The 27,949-nt window shown below is 35.4% G+C and overlaps 2 protein-coding genes across 2 annotated transcripts; one reads left to right on the top strand and one right to left on the bottom strand.

Moving 5' to 3' along the window:
- Nucleotides 1-1,121: 1,121 nt before the first annotated feature.
- On the bottom strand, nt 1,122-6,921 carry LOC149422786 (uncharacterized). Its single transcript, XM_089634006.1, has one exon. It carries the CDS (start codon nt 6,919-6,921, stop codon nt 3,607-3,609), a length of 3,315 nt encoding a protein of 1,104 aa, XP_089490132.1. The 3' UTR covers nt 1,122-3,606.
- Nucleotides 6,922-7,801: 880 nt separating this feature from the next.
- LOC149422787 (RAB11-binding protein RELCH homolog) lies at nt 7,802-27,257 on the top strand. Its single transcript, XM_089634008.1, has 17 exons — nt 7,802-8,093; nt 9,481-9,636; nt 10,388-10,551; nt 11,828-12,028; nt 13,625-13,986; nt 15,009-15,257; nt 15,913-16,063; nt 17,430-17,592; nt 18,298-18,449; nt 18,884-19,124; nt 19,647-20,010; nt 20,315-20,605; nt 20,885-21,003; nt 21,622-21,763; nt 22,358-22,566; nt 24,168-24,330; nt 25,249-27,257. Exons 1-17 carry the CDS (start codon nt 7,868-7,870, stop codon nt 25,499-25,501), a joined length of 3,606 nt encoding a protein of 1,201 aa, XP_089490134.1. The 5' UTR covers nt 7,802-7,867; the 3' UTR covers nt 25,502-27,257.
- Nucleotides 27,258-27,949: the final 692 nt, after the last annotated feature.

Genomic DNA, 27,949 nt, shown 5'->3' on the forward strand with positions numbered 1-27,949 from the left:
CTTTGCGGATCTTTCAAACATTCCATTGGTTTTATTACAGTACTAAAACAAATAATGGCACAATGTGACGTGCACCATTATTTAAAAACTTTAATTAATTAATTTTTGTACATGGCAATAATATTATGATATACAACGGGTCTAAAAAACTTTTGTGTACTTTAAATATTGGTAAAAAATTATCTCAATGGAGACAAATAATTTTTAATTCACTTCAGTTTTTATGGGTTATTTATTTCCTGTTTTTAAATCTTTCTATTGGCTATGATTCCATTTTATAAAATAAAATTAGATTTTATATCTTCTTCTATAGTGTGATGATAAAGCTTGCTGGCAAAATTAGGAACTGATAGTCTGGAACTCTTTTCCACGGCCGGAATATCTTTTACGATTTTGTATTTAAAGATATAAAAATCCTCAAGAGAGACAGACAAATATATTTTAATGCACTTACTTTTTGTGTATATCTTTTTGGAAATCTTTCGTTTGGTGACAATTCCATTTTATACAATAAAATAGCATTTTTATCTTCTATTGTATGTTGGAAAATGTATTTGGCAAAAGCGGAACTTTGTATTGATAATCTTTTAATCTATTTCACGCTATCTACTGCTTTTTTGCCCTCTTTAGGCTTGTATCAAAATATTGAAAGTTTTGCTGATCGGGGAGCTTTTAATTTTTATAAACTCTGCTGTTATTGTTTTTTATAAACAAAAATTCACTACAAGATTAAAAGCCTGATTCAGCTAATTTCTTCTATTTACTTGTCGCAAACCTGAGGGAACAAGCCACAAGCGTTGTAATGGTAACCATGCTTATTCACCGCAGTGAAAACAACACTATTATATAACACGTTCATTCGTATGGCTCAGTCTCCAAAGTATTCTGGCTGTAGATATTAGAAAAAGCTGAATAGGCGTTAATAATTAATATTAAATTATTAATATTAATTAATAATTTAATACGCAAGTCTTTTTCTAAAATTCAATTGAGTTTTGCGTAAGTAATCTGGGTATGTATTTGGTAATGAATAAAACAATTATTTCTGTAAAATAAATTACTTTATTATTTGAATGTGATTAATTAAATATTACTAAAATAAATATGTATACATACAAGTTTAGTTCATGATAATTTAAATAATATTCATAGGGAAGTACAATAATAATTATCTAACAAGCTGCCATTTTTAATAAAAGATCTAGTAATGATAACCCCTATCTATAAAAACTTCTTATTTTGTAATTCTTACATATTAAACACAATTTTTGCTAGTTATCTTTGTACAAGGTCATCACAAGACAGTGGGGTAACTACAATTGATTATATTTTAACCAGTGTTGATTTGAATCACAGAAACTACTAGAATACCGCAACGCGTATTTTCTTTTCCGTGTTCAGTAGGAGGCAGCACGGTAGTACCGCCTTGAAACACACGGGTTTGTTACGCCAATTCTCTTTCTAAATTTAGTTCTGCCTCCTATAGAACACGGGAAATGAATTACGCCACTGCGACGGTTATCATTATCAATGTTGAAAATGTCATAAAACATCATGATGGTGCAAAAAAACATCAAGGGAATTTTCAGAGACATTCGGTAAACAAGATCACACGTACAAAATGTTATAAATCCTTAAGTTTAAACCTAACGTACATCATAATGTATACATTCATAGATGGCGTTAATTTAATTATTTTATTTAAATACACTTTTCTCAAGTTATGTTTTAAAATATTAAGACAAATACGCAATACAATGATGATTCAATTCAATACTGTGTTTGTATGCCATCCTTGAAATAATTGTGTTTTTATACGGACGAAACTATTTATTCATATTGTGTATGTACAATATAAATAATTTGTCTTTAATATTTTAAAGCATAACTTGCAAAATGTGTATTTTAATAAAATAATAAAATTAACGCCATCTATGAATGTGTAGATTATAAGGTACTTTACGTTTAACCTTAAACTTAATTCAGACGAGAGAGGGTGAAGTTACATTTAGGGCCAGTTGTTTTGCAAAAATTCAAATGTAATATTGTCATCGAATGGCCATACAGCACCATTATATTTTTTTTGAACAAATTTTCCGTTTCAGCTTTTGAAAAAATTGTGATCAGCAGAAGACAACTACACATCATGTTGTTAAGCTTGTCAGCTTATTATAATTTTATAGAAAGCTGAAACATAACTAGCATCAACGTTTAATAGTGGCTTTTCAAATGTCAAAAAACATAATGGCGCTGAATGGCCATTTGAATTTTTGCCAAACAACTAGGCCTTAGTTCCACCAATTTATATAAATTTTGCCCAACATCGATCGACATCAAATTTATTGTCTACTACACCTTTTTTGTGATGACCTTGCAAAACCCATGATTACCTTTTGTGTTCGGACATCTTAACATAATGTTGTAAATAACATAAGTACTGTAATATTACATTGTTATTGAATTATGCATTGTGTACATAATGGCAGCTTCGTGTAGGAAGTAGTATTAGTAATACTTTTTAAAATTTCAATTGTAAATAGATGTATGTATGTAATTATTATGATTTTAAGTAGCAAGCAACGATTAGCAATTTGACCAATATGAAATTTTTTACTGAATTTAAAACCATTTTTATCAAAGTTCGAAAAATTTAGAATCACTTGGAGGGAAATTAGATTCGATTATACGATTTTATTTTATTTTATTCATTCACGATGTTTCATTCCCTTTCAAACATTTTACAGTTGTGTTTGTGTTAATAATATATTCATTGTACCGTATATTTCTAATTATAATGTGTCGTTTATGTTATCGAGGGTTAAAGCTTTTTAAAATTTAATAAAAAATTAAGTCAATTGTACATTTATCGAAAAATATACATACCTATTCTATTATTGTATATTTCGTAATATGGAATTATTGGTGTTTATTTTGTAGAACCTTTGACATTTGTAACTGTATGGTAAAATAAATGACTGAATCATGAAAACTGGAGTTCATATTTAGTTTTCTAAGTTTTTTATATTTATTATATTAAACATCGACTTGGATTGTTCTCCTGAAGAAGAAAAATATTATTGTTTGGAGTCATTCGTTTCGTTTTGATCACCTCGATAGGTCGCGTTCGATATTATTGTGGATTGTACGTCTTGTTTGTAGTCATTGAAGAGATAAAAGTGTATTATGGGCGTGTCCGAAAAAGCCTGCGAGCGATATTGTCGTGGTCGGTGTTTAGTTCCCCTTTCCTTCCTTTCCTATTTAATCGCCAATACTCATTTTCACCCAATTCCGTAAAGCATCATTATTGCAGAGTAAAGTTACAGTTATAAACTCACACATTTCGGTTTTCGTATACGTACAACATTTTGGTAATCTAATAATTATAATATATAACTTTAAAAATAAATACAATCAAAAGAGAAACATTCCAAACACATGCACATAACTTTATTCAGGAAGGCACAAAACTTTCTGTGTATCACAGATTAAGTTTGTACAAATTCCAGTTACATACTTGGTCACTACACACAGTCTGCGGTACCTAGTAATTAAATGATTGTAAAGTGTAGACCTAATTAAAAGTACATTGAGGTAAAGTAGAAGGTGTCAAAGGGTGCCACTGCAATGCTTGCTCGAAGTAGAGGCCGCTTGCTCCGATATCCTGACTCGATGAAATCTCTGATCGTTAATCTGCCATTTGAGCTCCTGCAGATTCTTGGCTGCTTCCTCGGACCTCTGTCGACTGCTGTGGCTTTCGCCTTCAACTTTCTTCAGTCTGAATTGAAGTTGTTCTATTTGATCTTTGAGCACCTTGGTCTCTTCAATTGACTCTTGTAGTTGCAGCTTCAACTCTACAACTTCTCTACGGCTACTGTTTAACAGAGACTCTAAAGACTCAACTGTTGCTCTATCTCGCATGTAACTTTCTTCCACCTTGGATTTATCTTCTTTGAGGGATCGTAAGTTGAATTCTAGCTTCTTTCTCTCACAATCTGTTTCACCGACGCCAATAAGAATGGCTTTCTTTTGCTTTTCTAAAGTTGCGCACGTGTCTCTAGCGAATTGTAAATTTTTTTCCGCCATGTCGGTCAAATCCTTCTGCCGTATCAGCTCAGATTCTAATTTAGATATTTGATATATTAAAGAACTCATTTTAGCTTCTTGCATATCGATCAGTGATTCCCGAGATTCAAGTTTCTTCTCCAGCTCGTTTAGTCTATCCACCGTGACTTGCAGCTGAACATTTTTACTAGCTGCTAGGCTTTCCAATGAATGGTTATTATTTTCAAGAACTGTGGCATCATGCGACAGACTGGCAAAGTGATCTAGCATGTCGGTACGTTCAGCTTCCTTCCTCGAAAGAATGTCTTCAATTCTCCTCACTTCGTCAACATAATGTTGCAATTGCTGTTTCATTTGGTCCACTTCTTTACGAGAGTTATCATACTCCCTTTTCATATTCTTTAAATCATTATTCACCATGGCCAGATCTCCTTGTAATCTCTTATTTTCTATTAAAGCGTTATCACGTTGCTTCGAAATAGTTTGCAATTCAATGGACAAAGCTTCGTTACGAGTTTGGGAATCCCGAACTCTGTGTTCAACAGATGCGTTAGATTGTGTTAACAATTCAAGCTTGGTGTTGAGTTCATGCATTTTATTTTCTAGCATTTTGATGGTTGTATCTCTAGACCTGAGCGCTTGTTCCGCTTCGGACAGTCGTTCTGTTTTCTCATCCAGGTCCATTATCAATTTGTCGCGTTCTTGGTCAATTTTTGAAAAACTATCCCTCAATGTCAGTTTGTCTGACTTCAAACAATGGCATTCGTGTTCTAACTCAATTTTAGATTTTTCCAGAACTCTCACTTTTTCACTCAGATCCCGCAGTTCTCGTTTAGACTCGTATGAAATTGCTTGTGAATCTGCAATATTTTTGTCATTCTCCAGTTGCAGAGTTTTTAGCTGATTGTTCAAAGATTTCAAATGCAGTAATTCTGTTTGGGTGACTTTTAATTTTTCACTCAACATGTCCCGTTCCTTCACAATACTGTCCACCATAGAAGAATGTTTGGCGTAAGAGTTGTAATCCCTCTCTTCCCTCGTCACACTGTTAGTGGCTGATGTAATTAATTTACATCTCAAGGCGTTTCTATCATCTTCCAAAAACTGAATATCAGCGTGAGCTCTTTTTAAATCTCTTTCCAATTTATTAATCGCAAGCTGCATACAACTCTCCATCTCAAGGTCGGAATTCCGATAGGTCTTCTGTTGAGTATTTTTCATTTTGTCTAAATCCGATTTCAATAACTGATTACTTTCTTGTAATGATTCATTATGTTTTTTAACACCCTGAATTTTTTGTTCTAGTTCACAGTTTTTGGTTTTTAATTCTGCAATATAATCTTCGCTAGGGTGTGATGCGAAATTTCGCTTGTAATAAAAGTCTCTTTCTTGTTTTAATTTTTCACAAGATGAGCATTCTACACTATTTCTAGAAAATCGACATTCAACTTTATTGACATCGGCCAATTGTTTCTTAATTTCATTGATTTGACTTTCATAAAGTTTTCTCTCGTTTTCTAACAGTAAAAGAAGTTCAGTTTTAGTTGTTTTTTCATTGCTGTGACAAGTGCATGAACTCTTGCTTTCTGATAGATTGTAGAATGTCGGGTTGATCTGTGAAGATTTGAGTGGGCTGCGAGGGGAATTGGAGCTTGTTTCTGTTTTCCGAGATATTCCAGCTTTAGAAGGAGCTTCATGGTATTTTCTAGCTTTTGACAACTCGTTTTCTTTGGATATTTTCTCCTTCAATTCATTACAGGAAACCAGAGCGATGTTCAGGGCAGCATTTTCATTTTTAATTGATTCTAATTCCGCTTGTAGAATACGTTGACGTGCTTTGGCATCATTGAATTCTTTTTCAAGTTTCCAATGGTTGGCTTTAGCCGATTCTAGTTGGTTTTGGAGATTAGTAATGGAATTGCATTTCTCCTTGAGCTGGTCATTACATTCGAATTCAATCTTTAAAGCTAGTTGATCGATGTTACATAACTCCTTTTCAAGAACGCTGTTCCTGTCTGCCAACTGCAGAGCCCTGTTCATGGCCTCGTGCTGCTTGTCCAAGGCCTCTTTAAGTTTAGTATTGAGGGCCTCCGCTTTATTCTCTGCCTCACGCAGCTCTGCGCACACTTCTACTAATTTCCTATCCAGATCTTTGCCGCAACAATCTCTTTGCAATGCTGAGAACGGTCTTCCTCCTTCTAAAAGTTTACTGAGCCGGGAATTTTCTTTATCTCTATTATTAACTTGACATTTAAAAAAGGCTACATCGTCTAATAATTTTGTGTTTCTATTTCTACTGTCATTGAGGTTAGAAGTGAGGCATTCCACTTGACTCTCCAATTCCACACATCTGGAGCAAGGCTTCTTGTCACAGGAGCACATCTCATCAGAATTACTTTTAGAGCAACAAGTTCTGGTGAAATTAGTGACATATTTGCTTCTTGAACTGAATGTATCCGCACACAAGTTTTTGAGTTCTTTCTCTCTGTTCCGTGTTTGCAAGCTGCGGTGTTCAAACTCCAAGTTTGAGAGCTCGTTTTCCAATTGTCTGATTTTGCTTTTGGTTTCCTTCTTGCAGAAATTAAATTCTTCTTGTAACTCTACTAATTCCTGATGGAGTTGAGTATTTTCCTTGACGAGCTTGGCATTATCACAAACATAAGGTTCGGCAGCTGACTTCATGATGTCTCTCTCCTTGAGGGCTTCCTTGGCAACACTCATATAGTGCTGCAAGCTGCGTGTGGTCTGCAGCAGGTCAGCCGTCATGTTCTCAATGAGTGGCAAACATTCCATGGGAAACTTTTCACTGTATCCCAAGTCATCTAATTGTTTACGAAGTATCAAATACTTCATGTCCATGTTTAGGCTATAAAAGAAATAAAAATCGTTACACAATAATAAAGGTCAACAGGTTAATTGAAAACATCTGTCCAAAACCAAACAAATACTTTTATAGGAAAAATAATGCAGTATTTAGAAATATTATAAATTTAAATTGTAATACAAACATTTTTTTAAAAAAGCTAAGAAAGAAAAAATAAAATTCGAAACAGTCATTATTTATAAGCAAATACCTTGAACTGAATACTTGGAACGATCTCAATAAAACCAAAATTGTTTTTTTTATTTGCTACTTATTGACGACTCAAAAATTAATGAAATAGATCTTAATTGATTATCCAGTTAGACCATTTAATTCGTTACACTCAGAAATAAACCACTCACGTTACACTTCACCCTTTAAATTATTGTACAAATAATCGCAAAAGTTCAAATGCAACGGAAAAAGAAATACATTTCTTGAGATCTGTCCGATCTGTCCATGTCAATAGACCATAGACATGTCATTTGATCTATCCATATCTATCTATCTGTCAAATAAATTTGATTTATTTTATCCATGGAATCTGGTCCGTCGGAAGATCGGGGCAGTGGTAAAATCAGGTTACTGGGTAGCGAGGGTATTTAAACAAGTCCATGACAGAATAGTTTTTAGGAATTACGTCTATTTTCAGCAAATTGTCAATCTCATATTTTTTTTCTTTTTGAAAATATAATCATCTGATTTCAAATAAGAATAACTTAATAATGTGAACATTTTATTTAAAAACGTTACTAGTATGCCCTATTTCCTCATTGACATTTTATGGTTCTTACCCGAGATATACCTGTCTGGCTATTATTTCTCTCACCTGCCTTATTATTAAAAGCGCTAGTTAAGTCATAATAAAATGTGCGGATGTCAGTGTCAGGAAAAAATACACGAATATAACAAAACAGCTTTTTAAATGAAACAACAGTAAAAATGACCGAATATATCGAAGACGCGAGTGACGTCTTGAAATATTCGGTTCCGCGTATAACGTACAGTGATGTGGCCGCTAAACTACTCCAAGACAATTTTTTGTTGACTGCTTTGGAGTTGCACACAGAGTTGGTAGAGTCAGGGAGGGAGGTTCCTCAACTAAAAGAGTTTTTCTCAAATCCTGGAAACTTCGAACGCCCATCTGTAGATGTTTCTTTGCCGATTGGTAGGTCCTTATATATATATTTTAAATCTATTTACGAACGAATTCTAATATCACAGGCCAGAACATAGTATGATTTATGATTAAACTAGCAATTTATTTATTATGTTTTAAGTGTATAATTTCAAACCTGATGTTTTTTTTTACCGCGGACACCCACTTCTATTTTCTGGCAGGTAGTGAAATATTATGATGTATGTACGCCCCAAATTGTTATATCCTGGGAAATTTACGGAAGAATAAATGGCACTGTTGGCCAAATGTTTCTGTGGTCTTCAAAGGTATTTCAAATCGATACTCCTCGAAGTAGACCAATCCAAATTGTATAAAATCAGACCGGTCCTAAGGTGCAGCAATTTTTAAGAGGAAGATCCCTAGAAGAACCTTTCTAGTCAGGTGAGGAAATATTTTCTGACAATCATTGAAACTGAGATAATACTGGGACGGCTCCACTGAGTAGGGTTTGTAGGATGATAGCCGGCCACCAAATAGTCTTCTTTGCAATAAGCCTGCAGGACCAAGAAGTGTTCGAAGACCTAAACTGTGTGCGGAACAACACCATATCCTTGAATATAAGATGAGCAACAGCGGCCAGGGTTCTCTGAGGGTTTTAGTACTAATGATAAAACTAACTAACTAACCATCACGCCGTTTCCCCACAGGGGTAGGCAGAGAGGAAGGACCGCCAAACACACACTCCTTGCCTCATTCACATTCATACATCGTCTCATACATACTCTTCTATTATTCTGACTCTTGACATGGCCCGACTCAAGTATCTGATTTACTTGATCGTGCCATGTCTTCCTCGGGCATCCCCGACTTTTGCTACCATTTAAATTTGCGTCATATATTTTAAATTATCTGAAATTAAAAATAATCCAAGCATTTACCATTCACATTTGCGATGAATGCTAAATGCTTGCAAGTATCTGATAATAAATGAAAATCAATTCTGCTCTTCAAATAAGAGTACCACACCCGAAACAAGAGTGAGAAATTTAGATTTCATTTGGAAACCACTCTTTCAGAGTTAACATTTATGTTATCATGTTTGCAATGTTGTAGGTACCTATTATATTTATAAAAAGATTTATGAAAATTGGCGCAGTATTGCAAATGGTGTTTTATGTATTTCTAGTTTGTTATGCATCCATATACAATGATGTTATGGAATGAATAGTAAACAATAAACTAAAATGTTGTTTTGAATTTTGTCAATAATACTCTGTAGATATGAAATTTAAATTGTGATTTTAATTGTGATTGACTCAAAATGGTGACTGACTCAAAAGGGTGACTGACTCAAAAGGGTGACTGACTCTCCCTCATCACAACAAATTTCAGCTAGATAAATATTACATTATGAATAATTAAATTATTTGTTTAGCCCGCTCTCCGAGTCAGGCTACTTTGGATTCCCTGGACCTGACCAGGCTGTCAGAAGACGGAGAGAGAGGCAGCGATGTGGCGGTCTTGGAGTTTGAGCTGAGAAAGGCGAGAGAGACCATCAACTCTTTACGAGCCAACCTCACGCAAGCAGCTGGTCAGTATCAAAGTGTTTATACATTTTACAAATTACAGTATCAATCATTTACAATTTTGTAACCCTTAATATGAAACCTTCAGTGCTAAGCTTACACTTTAAGCTTTTTACGGTTGTTTTGTAAAAAATTCTCCAGTCTGAAAATTGGTACAATAAATATCAACTTTTCTTTTGCCACTAATTTCTAATAAATGTAAAACCGATGATAAAGATTGAAAACAGTGAAATCATGCAATGTGCAGTGTTTTTAATAATCTGTCTTCTGCATGCAAAATGGTATTTATCTGAAGTGACCTTCCATGTAAGCATGTTTTCTGTATCTGTTTATGCCTAGCAAGTAATATTTGTAGAGTGCCCTTGAGGTGATTTTTCACAAACACGCCGCTATACATATATAAATTTTCGGAGGCGGAGGTAACCAACACCTCTGCCATAGGGGTGCTGTGTTCGTGGGGTGAGGTTTTCCCAGGTCTTGGCGGCGGATGCATTTGCCCACCTGCTGCACGGCAGGAAAAGAATAATAATAATAAGAATAATTTCCCTTGAAGGAAATTATCTTCCTCATTTCCTTCTGTTTGGAGTTAATGTAAAAAAAGCTTAGCTCTCTTTTTCTTCTCTTTTCTCTCCTGTTTCCTTTTCTTTGTTTAATTCCCGGCGTTTGAACTCTCATGTGGAATTCACAAGTGTTTAGAGTTGTAATGTTTAAGAACAATTTACATATTACAATTATTTTGTTATGTTTTCATTTTAGATTTTGAAGTCTGTTCGATAGATTTAGGCTGTGAGAAGTTATTACATGAAGATCAGCTGAAACCTCACGAGAAGAGAGCCCTCAACTATTTGATCAATGAGTACCTCCTGCAGCAAGACTATAAACTCACCTCCATTACCTTTGCTGATGAAATTCCGGAACAGGTTAGTGATGCGACAACATTAAATAGAACAGTGAAGGTGGGGAAGAAAAGCCTGCAGTTTTGATAATAGTGAAATTTAGTTCTCAAATTCTATTTGAAATTGTATTTTTTCATCATTAAGGAAAAACATTATGGCTTAACCCTGCTGGCTAATTTGTTGGCTTTTGGAACAGCTCGTATGGTCTCATGGAAATCCTTGTGTCTCCCTTACTCTTATGGTGAGAAATACGATCTAAACGGTGTTAAAAAGAGAAAACACCACGCTTTATTATTCAAATCTTAAGCATTAATATCTACATATCTGTGAAACCAAAGAATTCCAACCGCAATTTGAAAAAAAAAAATGAAACAATAATTTTTATATGAAATGACAAAAAAACGAGTGAGATTATGTTTTTAATACATATATCTAATAATAAAATGTGTATTTTTCATTATCAGTAATTTAAGTTACAAAAAACGTGAAGTGAGCCGTTTTTTTACTTTTTATATTAATAATTTTACTATTTCAAAAATGATATGTTTATTTCTAATAATAAAATTCAGAAACGTATTTTATTACCTTTCAAAACAGTTTTTTAGTTTTCGGATACGTTCAGAAATAATACATTTATTTGGATTTTATTTCAAAGCGGAAATACTCCAACCGTCTGACGAAATATGCCAGAGTCCTGAGGGGTTAAAAAAAAATTCATATAGATAAAAAAAATCTGATTCTGAATATATACTTCTTATTATATGTATATATATAATTATACATAGAGTTGATAAATTGTCATTTAAAAATGATTACAACCGCAAGAAATATAAAAACCCTGTGATTGGGTCGGCGGGCTCTGACACAATTTTGAAAAACGTTCTATCGGCCATGTGCATTAGAATACAGACAATGCATAGACTCGCACATGGGTTACAACTGCGGTATACAAATTATTTCAAAAGAATTCATGTCTTTTGGAAATCTTATTAAATATTTAAATTGGGAATTGTAGATTTCATACGGACCCAAGTGGGATTGACCCTAATGTTAACCGACAAAACTGAAGTTCTTGTGACATCACTCGTACCCTGTCAGATTTCAATCATTTTGGCGGGCTTTGAAAAATGCAAACTTTGAAAATTATTTGAACTGTGAAATCAACAAGGGTAAAAAAAATGACTGGAATTCCTTCTTATTGAAACTATTATTTCGTTCAAAATTATAAATTAAAAAAAAAAAAAACTTGTACAATAAATGATTGGTTCATGTATTACAATTTTAGTTTTTGATTTGTCAGGATTTCGAAGACTGGGACGATGTTGGTCTCAACGTTCCCCGCCCCGCCGGCCTCGTCTCCATCTACAGGGGGGAAGGGGTCAACAGCACTCCCAAGCCTGTCTCCGATGGAAAGACACAAACTATTGAAATAAATATTATTGATACTGATCTGGAAAAATGCGCCAATACTGATAACGAGAAAGCAGAATGGATTTTGGCCGTGAGTAAAACTTTTCACATTACATACCGTAATATGGGGTGACTTTTGAATTGCATGGCAACTTTGGTCATCACAGATATTTGCTTAATTCCCGCTACCACTCACAAAAAAATTACTCGCCTCCTTTTAATGAGTTTTTTTAGGCAAAGTGGATACAATGAAGCATCGAAAATAAGTGTAATATAGTTGGTTTCTAGTTATATTCAAACATATTTTGTGTTTGTTATTTGTTTTTGGGGTGTTATGCCGTGTTGCGCTTACTCCTTCTTTAGCCAACGTTTCGGACAGCATTGCAGTGTCCATCATCAGGGCAGATGTGTTATTGGGTTGGTGTTATTTACAATAACACATCTGCCTGAGGATGATCACTGCAATGCTGTCCGAAACGTTGGCTAAAGAAGGAGTTAGTGCAACACGGCATAACACCCCAAAAACAAATAACAAAAATACTTTTGGCCGTGAAAATCTTAAAACATAATGTGGGTTGAATTTTGTGCTGTTTTTTTTTTAGATATTTCAGGCAGAGAAAAATGTAAATACAAATTTTATAAATTCGTCAATGATTATGATAGTTTTGTGTCATTTGTATTGTAAAGTATATCAGTGTCTGTCGATATATAACTAATTGAATATTCATAATCGCATTGATTTAGTTTTGTAGTGGTACGCCACTACTCGAGTCAGATGGTGTCGGGTACTACTTAGTACACAGTACCAAGCGCTAAGGTGCTACGGTATCTAGGCCGTCATAGAACCTTCTGGACACTTCGGCCGTTGCCTACAGGCCAAGCCGGACAGTACTAGAAACTACCGCCCTATTCCTACAGGCACTGGGCGACCGCTAGAATCTTCGGAGTAACGGGCGGCAACATATTGTAGTGATAATAACTAGAATGTTCGGGAACGTTCTTAGGTGCAACTTGAATCGCATTAGAACCTACTACGATACACCGTAGGTACTGCCCATCTACTTACTCGCTGGATTATTTTCGATGCATTCGCGACTTATATAAGCGACAGCAGGAATGTACTCAGGCAATCTACTACTTACATATTTTTAACGCGCTAATCAAAACAACTTAATCATTTCACGCCGCTATTACTTAAATAATCCTTGCTGTGTCTGTTGTGATTAATTACTTGTGTGGTATATAAAATATTGTTAAAATTTATTCACGGCTGTTTTATCCCGGCAACAGATTAAATCTATTATAAAATCTTACATAGTTTAATTTCAACACCGAACACATCTTCAACCTTCGCAACAGTTTCAAAGTTGATGAAAGTCACCCCGTTTTACCGTACTACTTATAACCTGTATTCTGTTTAGTAATATAAATACTTGGCAACATTAAAATATATGTTTGAGGTCAAAAATGATAGCAAAAAGTCAATAAATTATGCTTCTGGGTAGGAAAGCTATTTTAGCCCCTAGAACATCATAAATTGTTTGTGAAATGAAGAAGGAGAAACTTAGTCAGAAATGGAGCTTGGAGTAAAGTATGCAAAGTTGATTTTGTTAGGTTAACTACAAAATATTTTGCAAATAACAATGAAATTTGGAATTTATTTGTGTAACTTTACATGTGTTTGCAGAAAGATGAAGAAGTGGCCACATTAAAGAAGCAAATACTAGCTTTGGAAACTGACAAAGTCAACTATCAAAAGCTCTACGACGCAGCTCTCGCCAGCCTGAACTCTCTCTCCAGTCCCACGTCAGACATGCCCAGTTCAGAGACGACCCTGTATACCCTTCAGCACCCCTTCAAGGAAGAGACCACCTCCGCAGAGACGGTTCGGCTGACCAACGCCGACCTGGCTGATGCTGCCCACCTAGACCAAGAGCTACAGCCTCTGCCGCAGTCCGCCACACAGAATTACTACGGGAGCAGTATATCTACACATAGCATGACGCCGGACCAGTTTGAGATGATTGATTCGGATAAAAATGGCTCCAGGTAATAAATCCTAAGGTCTCAAGAACCCAGAGGCCAGAAGAAACATTGATCAGTAAATAGATTCTCATGTGCTGTCACGCACGTGGTGCACTCCTTGCTTTATCTATATTGCTGTGAAAAGGTTCAGATTTATGGAATAATCTCAAGAATGAAACAAAATAAAAAGCTACGGGAAAATGAAATCTTCCTGGCATCAAGAATTGGTCCCAAAATAATCTGGAAGAAGAAGCAGTTCTATGTAGGTCTCCGGTAACTGAAACCGGAACCACAATGATGGTATATTTTAGATTTCTGGAATCTACCATCTCTATTAAGTAGACAAATTTTCTCTTGTCGCAATAAAGTGATTCGAGATATGATTCCCGGTCTACAAAATTCATGTATCTTCTATTCCATCTTCTATGGTGGCTAGCCACACCACACCGGTAGCCGGCAGTTGGGTCGCGAGAGTAGGTCGCGAGACCCGGGTGCTGACAATCTATGTGTGCTCGCCCACTCCGACACCCAGGTCGCGAGAGTGGGTCGCGAGACCTGGGTGCTGATCATAAAATAACCCGCTCGCTCTTTATAAGCTCGTGAGCAGGTTTCAATGAGCGGGTCATTCACGATCGACCCAGGACTAGTTTATATTCCCTAGAAAACATGTTCTCACAGATCTATTTCATAGATTTTATGAAATAGATCAGGCGAGACGCCGGCTTTAAGTATTATTATGTACTGGCTAGTTCTGAAATAGGTACCTAACTGTTTCAACTTTCCTACAATTTATTTATGGATACATCCTATTATTTTCTGAGGAGAAGAATTTTGAATTTCACTCAGAATTCTGTAACTGACTTTTTTTTATTCTTCTTAATTCATGTGGGAGTTTATTCCTAGATTTACTGATGCATATTCTGAAAGAGCGATCTCCAAAATTTGTATCTGGACTGCACAATCATTTGATTTTGCTTTCTTTACATTTCCGTGGCCCCAAATCAAGTTGCAAATAAATAACACCTGGTTTAACTATTTGATTATAGCTCTCAGAAGGACGGTTCGAACACCAGTTCATTTGAGCCAGCCATCCTGGCGGAGGACGTGGTGGTAAGCTCCCCCAAGTCCGTGGCTGAGTCCCCGCTGCACCGCCAGGAGTCCATCACCACCCTGGAGGACACCTTCAGCCTCAACGACAACCCGGAGCACGACTGGCCCAGGGGACAGTTTTTGGAGAATGTCAAGACCTCACGTGATGGTAGTATCGCGGGGAAGAACGAAGCCTGGATAAATAGGTTCTGTTTGTATTTTTAAAAGTGGACTATTACAGTTTGTAATAATATCTTGTGATAATAACTTTCAACAATATTCTGAGGAATGGTTGTTTCACTGAATTTGAACAACTCATCAAACATTAAATTCATGTGCTGTGAAAGTTCTATTTAAGTTTTGTTATTATTTCATCATGGTCCAGCTGTTTCACAGAACTAGGATGATAACAGAACTTGAATAGGACTTTCACAGAACTTAAATATTGACTGAAATTAGATGAATTGAATTACAATTCCAAATGTTTTCCTTTTCTGATGATATGCTTTTAACGATCTGATCTTTCAAAGACATTTTCGAAAAGTTTTTCTAAGAAATGTATTCATCATATGAAGCATGTAGAGTTGACAAATGCACTGTACCTCTTAGAAAATACATTGCTAATGGTGTGGTCTTGTAAACAGTGCACATTGTTACAGCGCTTATTTTTTTATTGTGTCTCTATAATCGCTAATCCTAAGATTTATAGTACAGACCTTTTCAATAAGGATAACTTAAGTATAAAATGTGTTTCGATCTCGACTCGTCCAGAGGCTAATCTACAATAATTATGTAATGTTCAGAAACTGTTTGAATGAATAAGTTCATTAAGCTTATTTACGTTGTTATATTATGTTACAGCAATATTCCCAGTGAATATAAGTCAGCCCTGATGAAATCGTGCAATCTGCCGTACAGTAAGGGAAATGAAGTACTCAGCGATATTGCCGGCAACAGTCAGGCCATCACCCTTCAGCGGCTGGTCTATGTGGTGTCTGCCACGTTACCAAAAGTAAGTCTATATGTATCACTCTTACATTTTCTGCTGCCCTTGGATAGCATTCATTTGCATTACTTTTGGCGTAATTCCCATTATTTTTGGGAAAAGCTGTGGTATTTTGAAACAAAAATGATGTCATTTTTACTTTTTCATAGATAAAGTGGCGGAACGCCATTTTTTTGTTTTCAAAATCGCAAAATGAATGATGTATGAATGTATGCGGCGTTTTTGACTTGAAGTTAGCTGCAATCCATTTAATCAAGGCCGTCCCTGATAAATGGAGCCTGGCGAACCTGGCTTAGGTAGGTGATGATTACTGTAATCAATAATATTTGGATGATTTTTATTTTTGTGTAGTGCCAGTGTAATGAAAAATATTCTCAAGGGCGTGTTTGGAGTGTTAGGTATCATTGGCGCTTTGGAAATTCGGCGCCCGGAACAGACTGCTCCAATTGCGCCTGCATAGGGCCGGCCCTACATTTAATGGCTATTCAAAATTGCCAACACCATATAAAAAGAAATATTTTGAATGCATAATATTATGTACCTGCTTTCTTATTTATTTATTTATTTATGATGTAGGAATGTGACATCTTTGAAATGGTTCCTTGGCACCTTGCATTCTAATTTGATTCTGATTACATTAACATATTGTCAGAATTCTAACTGTATTATTTTTTTGTACAGAGAAAAGTACTATCATAATATTGGGATAAAAACTACAATATTTTTTAAATGCAATTGTTTTCCGTTTAACAGATAATATATCTTATTATTCATATATATTTATTTCATGTTTATATTTTAAGATGTTCAAACAAAAAACTGTCAAAAAATATATATTTAGACGAATACATAAACTGGTTTTATTATTTCTACATAAACCTGAGTACATACCTCAAGCACGGTCATAAAAATTGATGCGCACATGTTTTAGCATTTTTTTACTTTGCAACAAGTTGAAACATGGACATAGAGTAACAGGATTCAGTTTGTAGAATGTAATAAAATATCTCTTCACACATTCATAATTCATTTTTCAAAACTTTTACTTGGTACTCTACCCTGTTTCTATCATATATGATAGAATCAGGTTATGTTTGTTATGTTACGTTTCGGCTTGGTGCCAATAATAATAATAATAATAATAATAATTCAAGACATCATTTATCTATCTATCTATATAAATAAAAATGTAAATGTTCATTTGTTCAAAATCTTAAATCTCCAAAAGTTCTCAATCGATTGACCCTTGACCTACGGCAGGGGTGTTGGTTATCCTATAAATGGTTCCCGGGGCGGCAGTACTTATACCTGCCTCCCAAATTGATATATGTATTCTAATGTTGATTTACATCTGAACCTTTATTTTCTACAGATAGTGCCAAATCTCCTTCTGGTAAAAAGAGATGAAGTGATTGGCCTGTTGGTCTGTGCAATATTCCTTCACCCGGAACAATCACAAAGGGACAAACTGCTGCAACTTTTACTCAATCTTAAGAAGAAAATGGAGAAAGAAGACAGGGCCTTAATTATTTCAGGTAAACCATTTTGTTAGTTTTGTTTGGGTTACAATTATCTAAAAATTGTTCAACTAATCGTCAATTTAATCATCATTATTATTATTATTCTCTGATTTCTACTAAAAGTGATGGATTTAGGAATGCTGTAACCTTCGACAGTGGTTGCAAAAAAAGAGACAAGTTTTGTTAGCAACCTTTTGAGACTCATTTTGATGACTTAGGCCCTTCATTCACAAGGCTACATCTGCACATAACAGTTGACATGATTCCGGTCTCCCTCGTTCCAGTCTCTCTCATTTAATTTGTATAGGTTTAGGGTTATTGTTGAAAAAAATGGTCTTTAATAAATAATATTACCACATGAGCGGTTAAAATGATTGAAAAATCTTAAATCCACTATTATTAGACCCAAACGGCCGACATGTTATCTCTGTCTTGTGATATTACTAATGCCACCAATGGAGATATCTTAAAACTACATAAACTAAATATCCTAACTTAAATCTACACACTCTAATGACATCTGTTGAGCGGTATTGAAACTACAAATATTTACCAACATTACTGTTATCTTTATGGAACATCACTTCCTGAGTTTTCTGCCTGTACCCTTTTGAATTAAAGAATGATTATATATCTACAGTTCTTTGTTTTTTTAAACAAAAGTTTGTATATCATAATTTGTTCAGTTATATACAAGCATTAACTGTGTATTTGTTTCAGGTTTAGTTATTTTACTGCAGTGGAACACAGAAGTGAACTCTGGCTTGGATAGTGATCTGCTGGGATTGTGCTGGGAAATGCTGAGCAGTAAATCTGTGGAGAAACGACTGCTGGGGGCAGAAGCCTCTATCGCATTAGCTCCTTACATATCCGTAAGTGTCATTCGTGACAACATATAAATACTATCTTCAATAAAAATATCAACTTACATTATTATGAGTACATAGGTAATTTATTGCTTGTCTGCATTCTTGTCACTATCAATTCAGATTTGGCACTTTTATTTCCAATTTAATTACTATAAAAAACAACTATGTATTTACATTGGGAGAGTGGAAAAACATGCATTCAAATTCATATTTGGTAAAAACTTTTATAAGCGGAATTTGTTTTAGAGTTGACGCCATGTTAAATCCTGTTTGTATAATACATTTGCCGAAATTGGTATTCCTTATGCCTAAAGATTACTTTCCAAACATCATAGTTTTTTCTTTTATTTCTGACAACAGTCCATATTAGAACGTGCAGCACCAGGACACAAACTGGTAGCAATATAATTGGTTGAATGGTTTGTTTTTGTTTCCAGTTAGATTTGCTCAGCTCCCTGTTACTGAGCATGGTGGTGTCCATGTGCGAGTCGAGTGACAATCTGATCCGGAGACAGGGTCTCCTCGGTGCTCTGCTGATCTGCCCCTCGGCCGCTGCCACTAAGTTCCCCCAGCTGGAGAGTGTCCTGTACGGCCTGCTGATGGACAGGGACACGGCCATCGGGAACATGTGTATCCGGGTTCTGGCGCCTGTCATGGCCAGGAGCTCTCTGTTAAATGGTAGGTGACAATATATTTGTCATATTTCCATTGGAGAAGTTAATTTGAGGCCTAACTGTGAGTGGCTCTGTGTTTGAAATTGTTTACCAACACCTTTAGTATGCCTAATTTTTACTAACTGGTTTTGCTTCTAACTATGTTTTATCATGGCAGTATGTATAGTAACTTTAGTCATCATTATTTTTCACTCCCTTAGTTGGGTTGAGAACATTACTTTAACAGTTCTTTCCATAGCTTCTCCTTTCGTTTTTCTCGCTTTAACAACTGAACTTCTTCCCTCTGGAATTTCTTAAAGATTTCAATACAATTTAAGTCACTGCTAACATCCTGTCAACGTCACTACCGTCACCATCAAGCTAGCATTCAACTTTAGTTGACTGATAAATTCAAACATTGAAATGAACCACAAAAATGTTTCATTTTAAAGATTTTTCTCATATTGATTAGCTGTGTACACTGTGTAGCCTGTATTACTTACATTGTTTACTTTTATCTTTCTAATTTTATTGTTTTCTCTTTTAGGAATCTTTCAAAGTGAATTCTGCGTGCACTTACTTGACCGACTAAAAACGGCTCTCTCAGAAAACAAGGCTGAAACCAGTGTTGCCTGTCTCAAAATGTTAAACTCTACAGTAATAATGGCCTTCATTTATGTCGTAAATGTATCATTAATGAAGGAAAATGATCCCATGAACGAACTATCTTACGGAGAACTGATTGACAAGAAGGCTTCGGAATATTTCCACGCCAATACATTCTGCAATCCCAAGTATTTAGTGGAAGATCAAATCTATAATCCTTATCAACTAATTAATATATTTTACGAAATGTCAGAGTCTGACAATAATGTCTCTTGGAGTGAGAGAGACTGGTTCGTTAATACATAGTAAGTATAATAAAGGTTATCGCATACTTTATCACCCCGGCACCAGATCAGCATTGCCTCAGTTCGAGCCGTTCAGAGTTCTTTGTATTAATGTATTAAACTCCATACTGCAACGCACACTAATCAGCATCGTAAAGGCATTGCCTCGCCTCGGGACAAGCTAGTGAAATGAGGCAAGGCAGTACCGATCCGATGCCGAGCTGATGGTGTGCGATAATCTGAATATGTACAACATTAATTAATTTGATTTAGATGGATACTGAAGAAACCCTCTATTCTTAATCCATTTCCTCTAATTTTCCAGCATAAATACTCTTTTGGACCTACTAGTCAACAACTCCCAGTGCACTGAGGACGCCACTGTAGTGACGGCGTTCATGGAGCTGTTTGAGTCTCTGTGCGTTATATTCGGAGCAAACTTCACGGCCGCCGTGGTGCGGCCGCGGATGGAAGCGGAGATCTCCCAGATAGAACAGCGATTGGCGCGGCTCGAGGAGCAGAAAACCTCGGGAGCCGTGCTGGTCAGCGTCTACCTTGGAGCCGTGCTCGGCTCCCAGGAGGGAGAGGAACAGACTGTTGGGAATATTATAAAAAGGTATTTCATTCATTTAAATCTTCAAGTATGGTGATATTATTTGGTATGTAGTCTTAATATATTAAAACTGCGTATGTTTGCGCTTTCAAAACTCGACAAGTAGTTGACTGATATCGCTGTTGAAAACTTAACACAATATGAAAAGAGATATTATTCGATGTAACGTAGTTTTTTAACAGTAAGATTGTGGTATACAGTAGCGAATGTGGAAGAAGTTGAAGACGCCTGAGAAAGACAATTTCAAAATATATTAAATTTGATGTAAATAATTTTTTTCAGGTGGTCAATATGCAGTGGGATGTGTTCTGTTCCTTGCGCCATTCTTGGAATCCCAATAGTGTGGTTCTCAAATAAGAGGAAAAACTTATTAGATGTGACTTTATCGGCACTCTGGGAGAGTAAGTTCATTTTTTGAATAATGTGAAATTTTTTAATACATTTTGAATTCAATTCTTTCTGTCGCTCTGTCTATTAACCCATCATTACGGGATAATTATTAGTGGTGTAAAGCAGTGGTCCCCAACCCCCGGTCCACGGTCCATTTGCTCCACAGACTGGTACCGGGCCGCGAAAAAAAATTTATTCTGTTGAAAACATCTTTACGCTAAGTAACCGCCGACACAATACCGTTGAACACAATTCAATAAAAAATATTAAAAACGTTCTAGAATATTAACATTTAATTTAACCACTCTCAGCGGGCCGCGGTAAAATTTTCAGACGTTGACCGGAAGACTTCCGTTAATTAAATCGAATGGCCGAATCAAAAACCGAACACACGGAAATCTCCATTGCTTGAGTTAAGTCATAATCTTTCTACTGTAAGAAATTGTTTCTGCTATACTAATATCTAATGTTTAGTCGCAATCTGCCTTAAGCGCCTTATCTTTCATACATTATTTCATGATGAATAATAATAATCAACACCTGCTGCTGCCTACCGTCAGTCAAGGAGCAATGCGCACCATTGGTATTCAAGGAAATTTAAAATATATAACCTGTGGTGCTTGTTGCAGGTGTGGTGCATCCCAGCGAGCAGGTTCGTGCCTTTGCAGCCGGCCTCTTCACTTACCTGGTGCAGCATGCCTGTCTGCCTGATCACATCCTCAGCGCCCGGGTGGTACCAGCTATTGTGACGCTGGTCAGCGATTCTACGGTGTATGTATTGCTTTATTTCATACTGCAATTTGGTGGATAACATTATTATTCCACATAATTTTATCACTGCTTTTTTCATACCATTGTCCTAAGTATTCCTCCTGTTGCTCCTGAGGTGCCCTTGGTATCTCCCATTTTGGGAATACCTAATAATAATTTTACCCTTTATATAATCTGTACTACTAGTAGTTTTATGAATGAACAGAAGACCTCGCATCCAAAAAAGTATGTTTCTAATTTTTTCTTATTTAAAAATCAATACCAAAATTTTCTCTGGAATCATAAGATTTGTGAGTAGGTACTTAAATACTAACCTACTTAATTATAAACCATAAATATTTTTGGTAACATTTTTTTCTATTTCAAATAATCAAATTAATCCATTTGTCTAAAAAAATTCTTTTTTGAAATTTTTTTAATTTCTGGCAGGACAAAAAGATAGTATCCAATGTGGCAACCATCATAAACTGGAACGTAATAAACAAATTTGGTTGGTACGGACAGATGAATTGTCAAATGGTTGAGTCAAAACAGGACCTCCCTACCCTCACTCAATTATATTAAAAATAAGTCTAAACATTACAATATTTACAGTATAGTAAAGTGCCGCGCCATAGGAGGGCTGGGCGCGTTAGTGTCCCGGGCGGAGGTGCCCCACGCCACAGCAGACAAGTGCTGGGTGTCTCTGGAGGGTCTGGCACGCGAGGAGCGCTCCTCATCGCTGGGGGCCCCCACGGCTGCCTGTCTGGCGCGCACCCTGGCCCACATTCTCACCGCGGGGGATGTGACCACCGCTAACAAAGGTCAGCTTCTTACAGTTAATATACCTATATAGACTATATGTCCAGTAAGCTATGGACCAAACGAAGTGGGACGATAGAGGAGCTTATTTTCATTAAAAATGGCCCAATATATTGTGGTAAAATTCTTAACCCTTTCAATATTGTGTCAATTTTTGGATTTACAAAAAATAACCAACACGCCTTAAAAAAAATTCCTCATAAGTAGGTATGTTTTTTTTAAAACTTATGTGTAAATTTTTTTAATTGTTCTGTTATGAAATCCATATCCATATTACAATATATACCTAATTTTTGGTAATATCATTTACGAAAAATGTTGTTATCGGTCTACACGATCGTAGCCGATGTTACAACACTCAAAAAATTTGCACATTACGAAGTAGGGTTGCGCATAGACCCGCCTCTCTAATGGAACAAGGAGTGGGGGTCCGCCCTGCCTGACTGCTTTCTGCCTGCTTGTAACCAGGACTTTGTTTGACTCTGCCATTCCTTGGATACCCGGACATGGGAACATCCCTTACAAAGTCATTCACACTTTCCTTTATCCCATTGTGAAATTGTATGTTTTCTTCAAAAACAACAATTATAATATCTATGTTTCCAATTAGTATTATGATACCATAATAGACTTTCCAAGAAGTAAGTAGCCTTTTCCCCCATTATTTTTAGGAATGTTTATTAAACAATGTTGGTATGTGCTGGTTAAGTAATTAAACTAATGATTACTGATTGAAGGTTATACATAATTTACATTCTTGTGTTGACTTTCATTTATTGTCCTTTCTAAAAATACTTTTAGTTGCTGATAATTATCTACATCAGTGGTGTGCCGTGACTCTTTTTCTGATTTTCCAGAATAACGAAATTTGTAAATTAATTACAATATTTTGCACAAAACAGCTGCAATGAGTTATCTCTTTCCTAAAAAGTTTATATAACAGTTTTTCCACATGAAAAGTGAGAGTTAAAGAATAATTTTAAAAACTCAATAGGTCACACAGTTCAGCTATAAAATACACCAACTGGATAACCTTTTGTTTTGGAAACCGGAAAAATTCACTGCACGCCGCTGGTCTACAAATAAATATGTTGCAATCTTTAGGAATATTGGGTACACTTAATGCATTGTGAACCCTTTTACACAAGTTCTTACACTAAAATTCCTTTCTATTCGATCAAATTTGATGACTCATTGAAGTTTATAAATTACAAAATGATATATTATACACAGATGTTTTAAAAAAAATGTATGTTTTGATCTGGATAAAAACAAAAGGTTAAGAATTTTTTGATAACTTAATCTATCTAGCTATATAAATAAAAAATGTAAATGTTCGTTTATTCAAAATCTTAAATCTCAAAAAGTTCTTCACCGATTGCTTTGAATTTTTTCAAAGTGTTGCATTCGAATACGCATGTGTTTTTAATATACCTATATTACATAGATGCCACCTGCGGCAGGTAAAAACAAGCTTTATTTGGAAAACAGAGCCATTTGTTGGACTTAAAAGCAACTTGCGCTATTGTTTCTCTATCTGCGCAGACAGAGTGAACCACAGAGGGGTACAGCTAGTAACCAATTAATAATTGTTGGTTTTCAGTTCTTCCCCATCTCTCCATGCTGTGCTTCTCCCCCATCTTCTCTTCAGACAACGCTTCATCAATACGAGACTTGCTCACAGAACTGTTACCCGCCTTGCAAATGGCAACCCACGAAAATATATCAGAACATTTTGTGCAGAATGTTCTGCTTCCCTCTCTTAGGTAAGAACTGAATTTCTTATGATGTGTTAGCAATGCGACAATGTCCCTGCCGTAAGGTCCTAATGTCTTACATTTAGCTTCTTTGTGAATTGGATTTACTGTTTCCATCAGCCCTTTTGAACCCTGTCTAGTACAAATTAATCTCCTTATTAAGAGGAACGTCTGTGCTGCCTTTTTCCAACAAAACTAGTAGGGGCATGAGCTATTTTATTTATTTGTATTTTTAATTATAAAATATGGGGCATTTTTCATGATTTTGGACACAACTTTTGAAAATTTGGCAACCTTTGGTCAAATCTATATAATTAAGAGGAACGGTCACGCGGCCCTTTTCATACAGAACTTAAATTTGGCATTTGAGGCCAAAATACTTATCCAAAATGAAAAATTATTTCTTTAATCAAAATTTTTCATGATCTTAGAGGCAACTTATTTGTTAATGAGAATTATTTGAAAAAATATTTTTATTCTATTTAATAAGCGAATATGATAAAATATAAAGCAAAAATTAATATGATTAAAAGAAGTATTTTGATGGGCGAAAACTTAAATTCCATAAGACCGATTTACGTTGGAATACAAATTAAAATTTGCCCTCAAAAAATGCCTTTTTTATAATGTGGTATTTTTTAATTTTATTCTTCATTATATTTTAACGGTAGCTGGGGGAAGATTATTTTTTTAAATAATTATAATTAACTCACAAAAAAATGTCAAAATTGCTTTGAAAGTCATGCGAAATTGAATTCTATAATGTCCTGTCACCATAATTTATAACGCAAATAAATAAAATAGCACATATCAGTACTAGATATTTGCTATACCGTACGAAAAAGGCATCTGCTCATTTGTATGTTTCCCAATCTCATATAGGAAGTAGATATAGAATAAGATTAATTTTCATTATTTGTTCTGTAGGAATCTGGCTCACATCGATAACTTGCTCACGTCGGAACACAAGTCTGCCATCGAGTCCCTAATACACAAGGTGTCCCTCCACTCCTCGAACAAGGACCACTACAACACGGGCCCCCACTCCCACGTGTCCTCTCCCGTTGGTCTGCCGGGCATCCTGGCCAATCCCGAGTCCGTGGGGAGAAGAGTGTCACAAATGTTCCAGCACTCCAAGCCGGCCATGAATCTTCAAAATATCTTTAAGAAGAAAACATAGTAATGTTGTTATGCTATTTATAAGTGTCAAGTTTCAATGATTGTGTATATCGTATTTTTTATACTTGTTTTTAAATTAATTATTTGAAGACGTTGTCAATACAGCAACCATTGATGCCACATCTCAAAAAAATGTTTGAAAACATTTGGTTTATTTATGTTTTTATAAAAATGTATTTAATTTGTGGATATATCAACTCTGTTAATTTTTTGGTAAATATTTACAGCCTTACTAAAAAACGCAGTGTAAATATTACGCGGTGCATAAGGTCAGAACAGTGAAAAACTTGACTTATTACCGTGGCGTTTGTTTGGTTAAAACGGTTTTAAGCCAGGCTTGAGGCTGGCTTTACCACACCAATGTTGAACGGGCGTGTAAGAATCTAATTAGTAAGACGGTTACTACATATTTAGACACACACATACAATATGCACCACTAAAAAATAATAATTTACTTCACCTAAATCACTGTAAAAAAAATATATTAAAATTACCTAACTAACCATCACGGTTTTTCGCCGCAGGGGTAGGCAGAGAAGACGGAACACCAAGCAACTCGGTCTTGGCACACTCTTCTTGCATCATTCACATTCATACATTGTCTCATACATCCTCTTCTATTATTCTGACTCTTGGCATGGCCCGATTCCAGTATCTGATTCACTTGATCATGCCATGTCTTCCTCGGGCGTCCCGGACTTCTGCTACGATTCACATTTCTGTCATATTTTTAAAATTACCTGAAATGAAAAATAATCCAAACTATTACGATAAAAGTTGTGGAAGCAACCTTTTCTAACATTATCTCCACACAGAAGAGGTCCTGGAGGAAATTATTTCCCTCAAGGCCTATGTCATCTTTGGGGATGCTGTGCGGATGGTTCTTTTGAGCAGAAGAATAGCATTTTTGTTAAAATTTAAATAGATAATTTTCCATCTAGTTTGCGGCCATCTTGAATTTTCATTACCTACTTCAATGTGACATTTGACAGTAGGTAATATGTAACAATAATAATATTTGTATAGCACTGTTTTAGTGCAAAATCACCTCAAGGGCGCTGTACAAATATATAATACGTTTCTACAATGATCTATATTATTACCAACTATAGACTAGTCAAACTATTATCAATTTGAGAGTGGAAGATACTACCAGTATCGCCCTGGTGTAAGACCACCATTCAGAATTGAAACGTTGCTCCAAATGGCTTTAGCCGTGTTTAGTGACTAGATCTGAATAGCCAGGTACTTCCCCACCTTCCTCTTTCCCTTCCCCACTTACCTTCAGCCTCACAACATCCCCCAATTGGGGATGCCATAGTCTCACTGGCTCCAGACGGGAGCAGTTGGGACTCTTGTGAGGTATTCACTATAAAAAAAAAAAAAAAAAATTATGTCTAACAGATTGCATCCACCGGATCGTCGATCACTAATACAAAACTATATGTACAAAGCATTTGATTGATGAATGTGATGCTAGAATGCACATATGTTATTATTCTTATTTATTTATATTTTGTACAGGCAGATAATATTATACAGTACAATACTTACCGGGTAGGTCGCTTGAGATTAACACTGTTTATTGTTTATTAGAGAAATTTAGAATCGGTTCACACGCACAGGACTTGATAGGAAAATTGGACATAATTTGACTTTCCCTTTTGGGTGCTGCTAAATAAAACTAAATTGGAACAAAAATCTCAAAATAATTTATAATAATGGATTGTTTTCTATTTAAATGCATTATTTTACATTTTTGATAGTTTTAATAAAAAAAAAAATAACAGTTATTAAGTTGGAAGAAAGTATTGTTTTTGGTAATAATGTGTACTAAGTGTGTGTCTAAAAAGTAAATGTTTACCTATTTTTTAATTCGTGATCTCTCTTAGATAATTAGTGCTGTTTACTGATGGACATAACAAGAAAAATCATTCATTTTAAATAATTGAATGAATTAAATTATTTAAAAATTTACTGGCCCCTTACAAACGAATGTTGAAAACTCTCCCATAAACAATTTTTATTTTCTGTCTCCTTCAATGACAACGAGATACATAAGTTTATAAAATCTGTGAAAACATTCCAACATCACTCAAATGATTTAGTAATTGAAAAAGAAATCTGGATTATGTATTTATTTACATAATGCATTGTAATTTTACATCTAATTCATTATAAAAGTATCGCTGCTATACGGGGGTTTAGGAAAAACAGAGATAAATGCAAATAAAGTTTGGAGTGCTCATATCCCAACTGTATCTCTTAAATGGCTGTATATACGAGATAGAGCTTTGTGTCACTAGTAAATATTATTATGGCATTACCGAAACCAAGCTTAACTCAAAACACCAGTTTTCCTGGTTAGCTCCCTGTGATCCTAAGCCAGGGGTATACATAGTGAGTATGTAATGGTTAAAACCTAGGAAACGAATTGTAGGTTTCGAA

This window comes from Hesperophylax consimilis, chromosome 7, assembly GCF_061612785.1.
Source record: "Hesperophylax consimilis isolate HC1 chromosome 7, BYU_Hcon_1.0, whole genome shotgun sequence".
NCBI classification, from domain to species: Eukaryota; Metazoa; Arthropoda; class Insecta; order Trichoptera; family Limnephilidae; genus Hesperophylax; species Hesperophylax consimilis.

What these genes read in the sequence shown, in the direction of transcription:
- LOC149422787 (XM_089634008.1), top strand. Translation starts at nt 7,868, where the DNA reads ATGACCGAATATATCGAAGACGCGAGTGACGTCTTGAAATATTCGGTT. An exon ending in AAGCAGAATGGATTTTGGCC is followed by an intron (nt 12,029 to 13,624) that starts GTGAGTAAAACT and finishes ATGTGTTTGCAG; the next exon opens with AAAGATGAAGAAGTGGCCAC. An exon ending in TTTATCGGCACTCTGGGAGA is followed by an intron (nt 21,004 to 21,621) that starts GTAAGTTCATTT and finishes TGCTTGTTGCAG; the next exon opens with GTGTGGTGCATCCCAGCGAG.
- LOC149422786 (XM_089634006.1), bottom strand. Translation starts at nt 6,921, where the DNA reads ATGGACATGAAGTATTTGATACTTCGTAAACAATTAGATGACTTGGGA.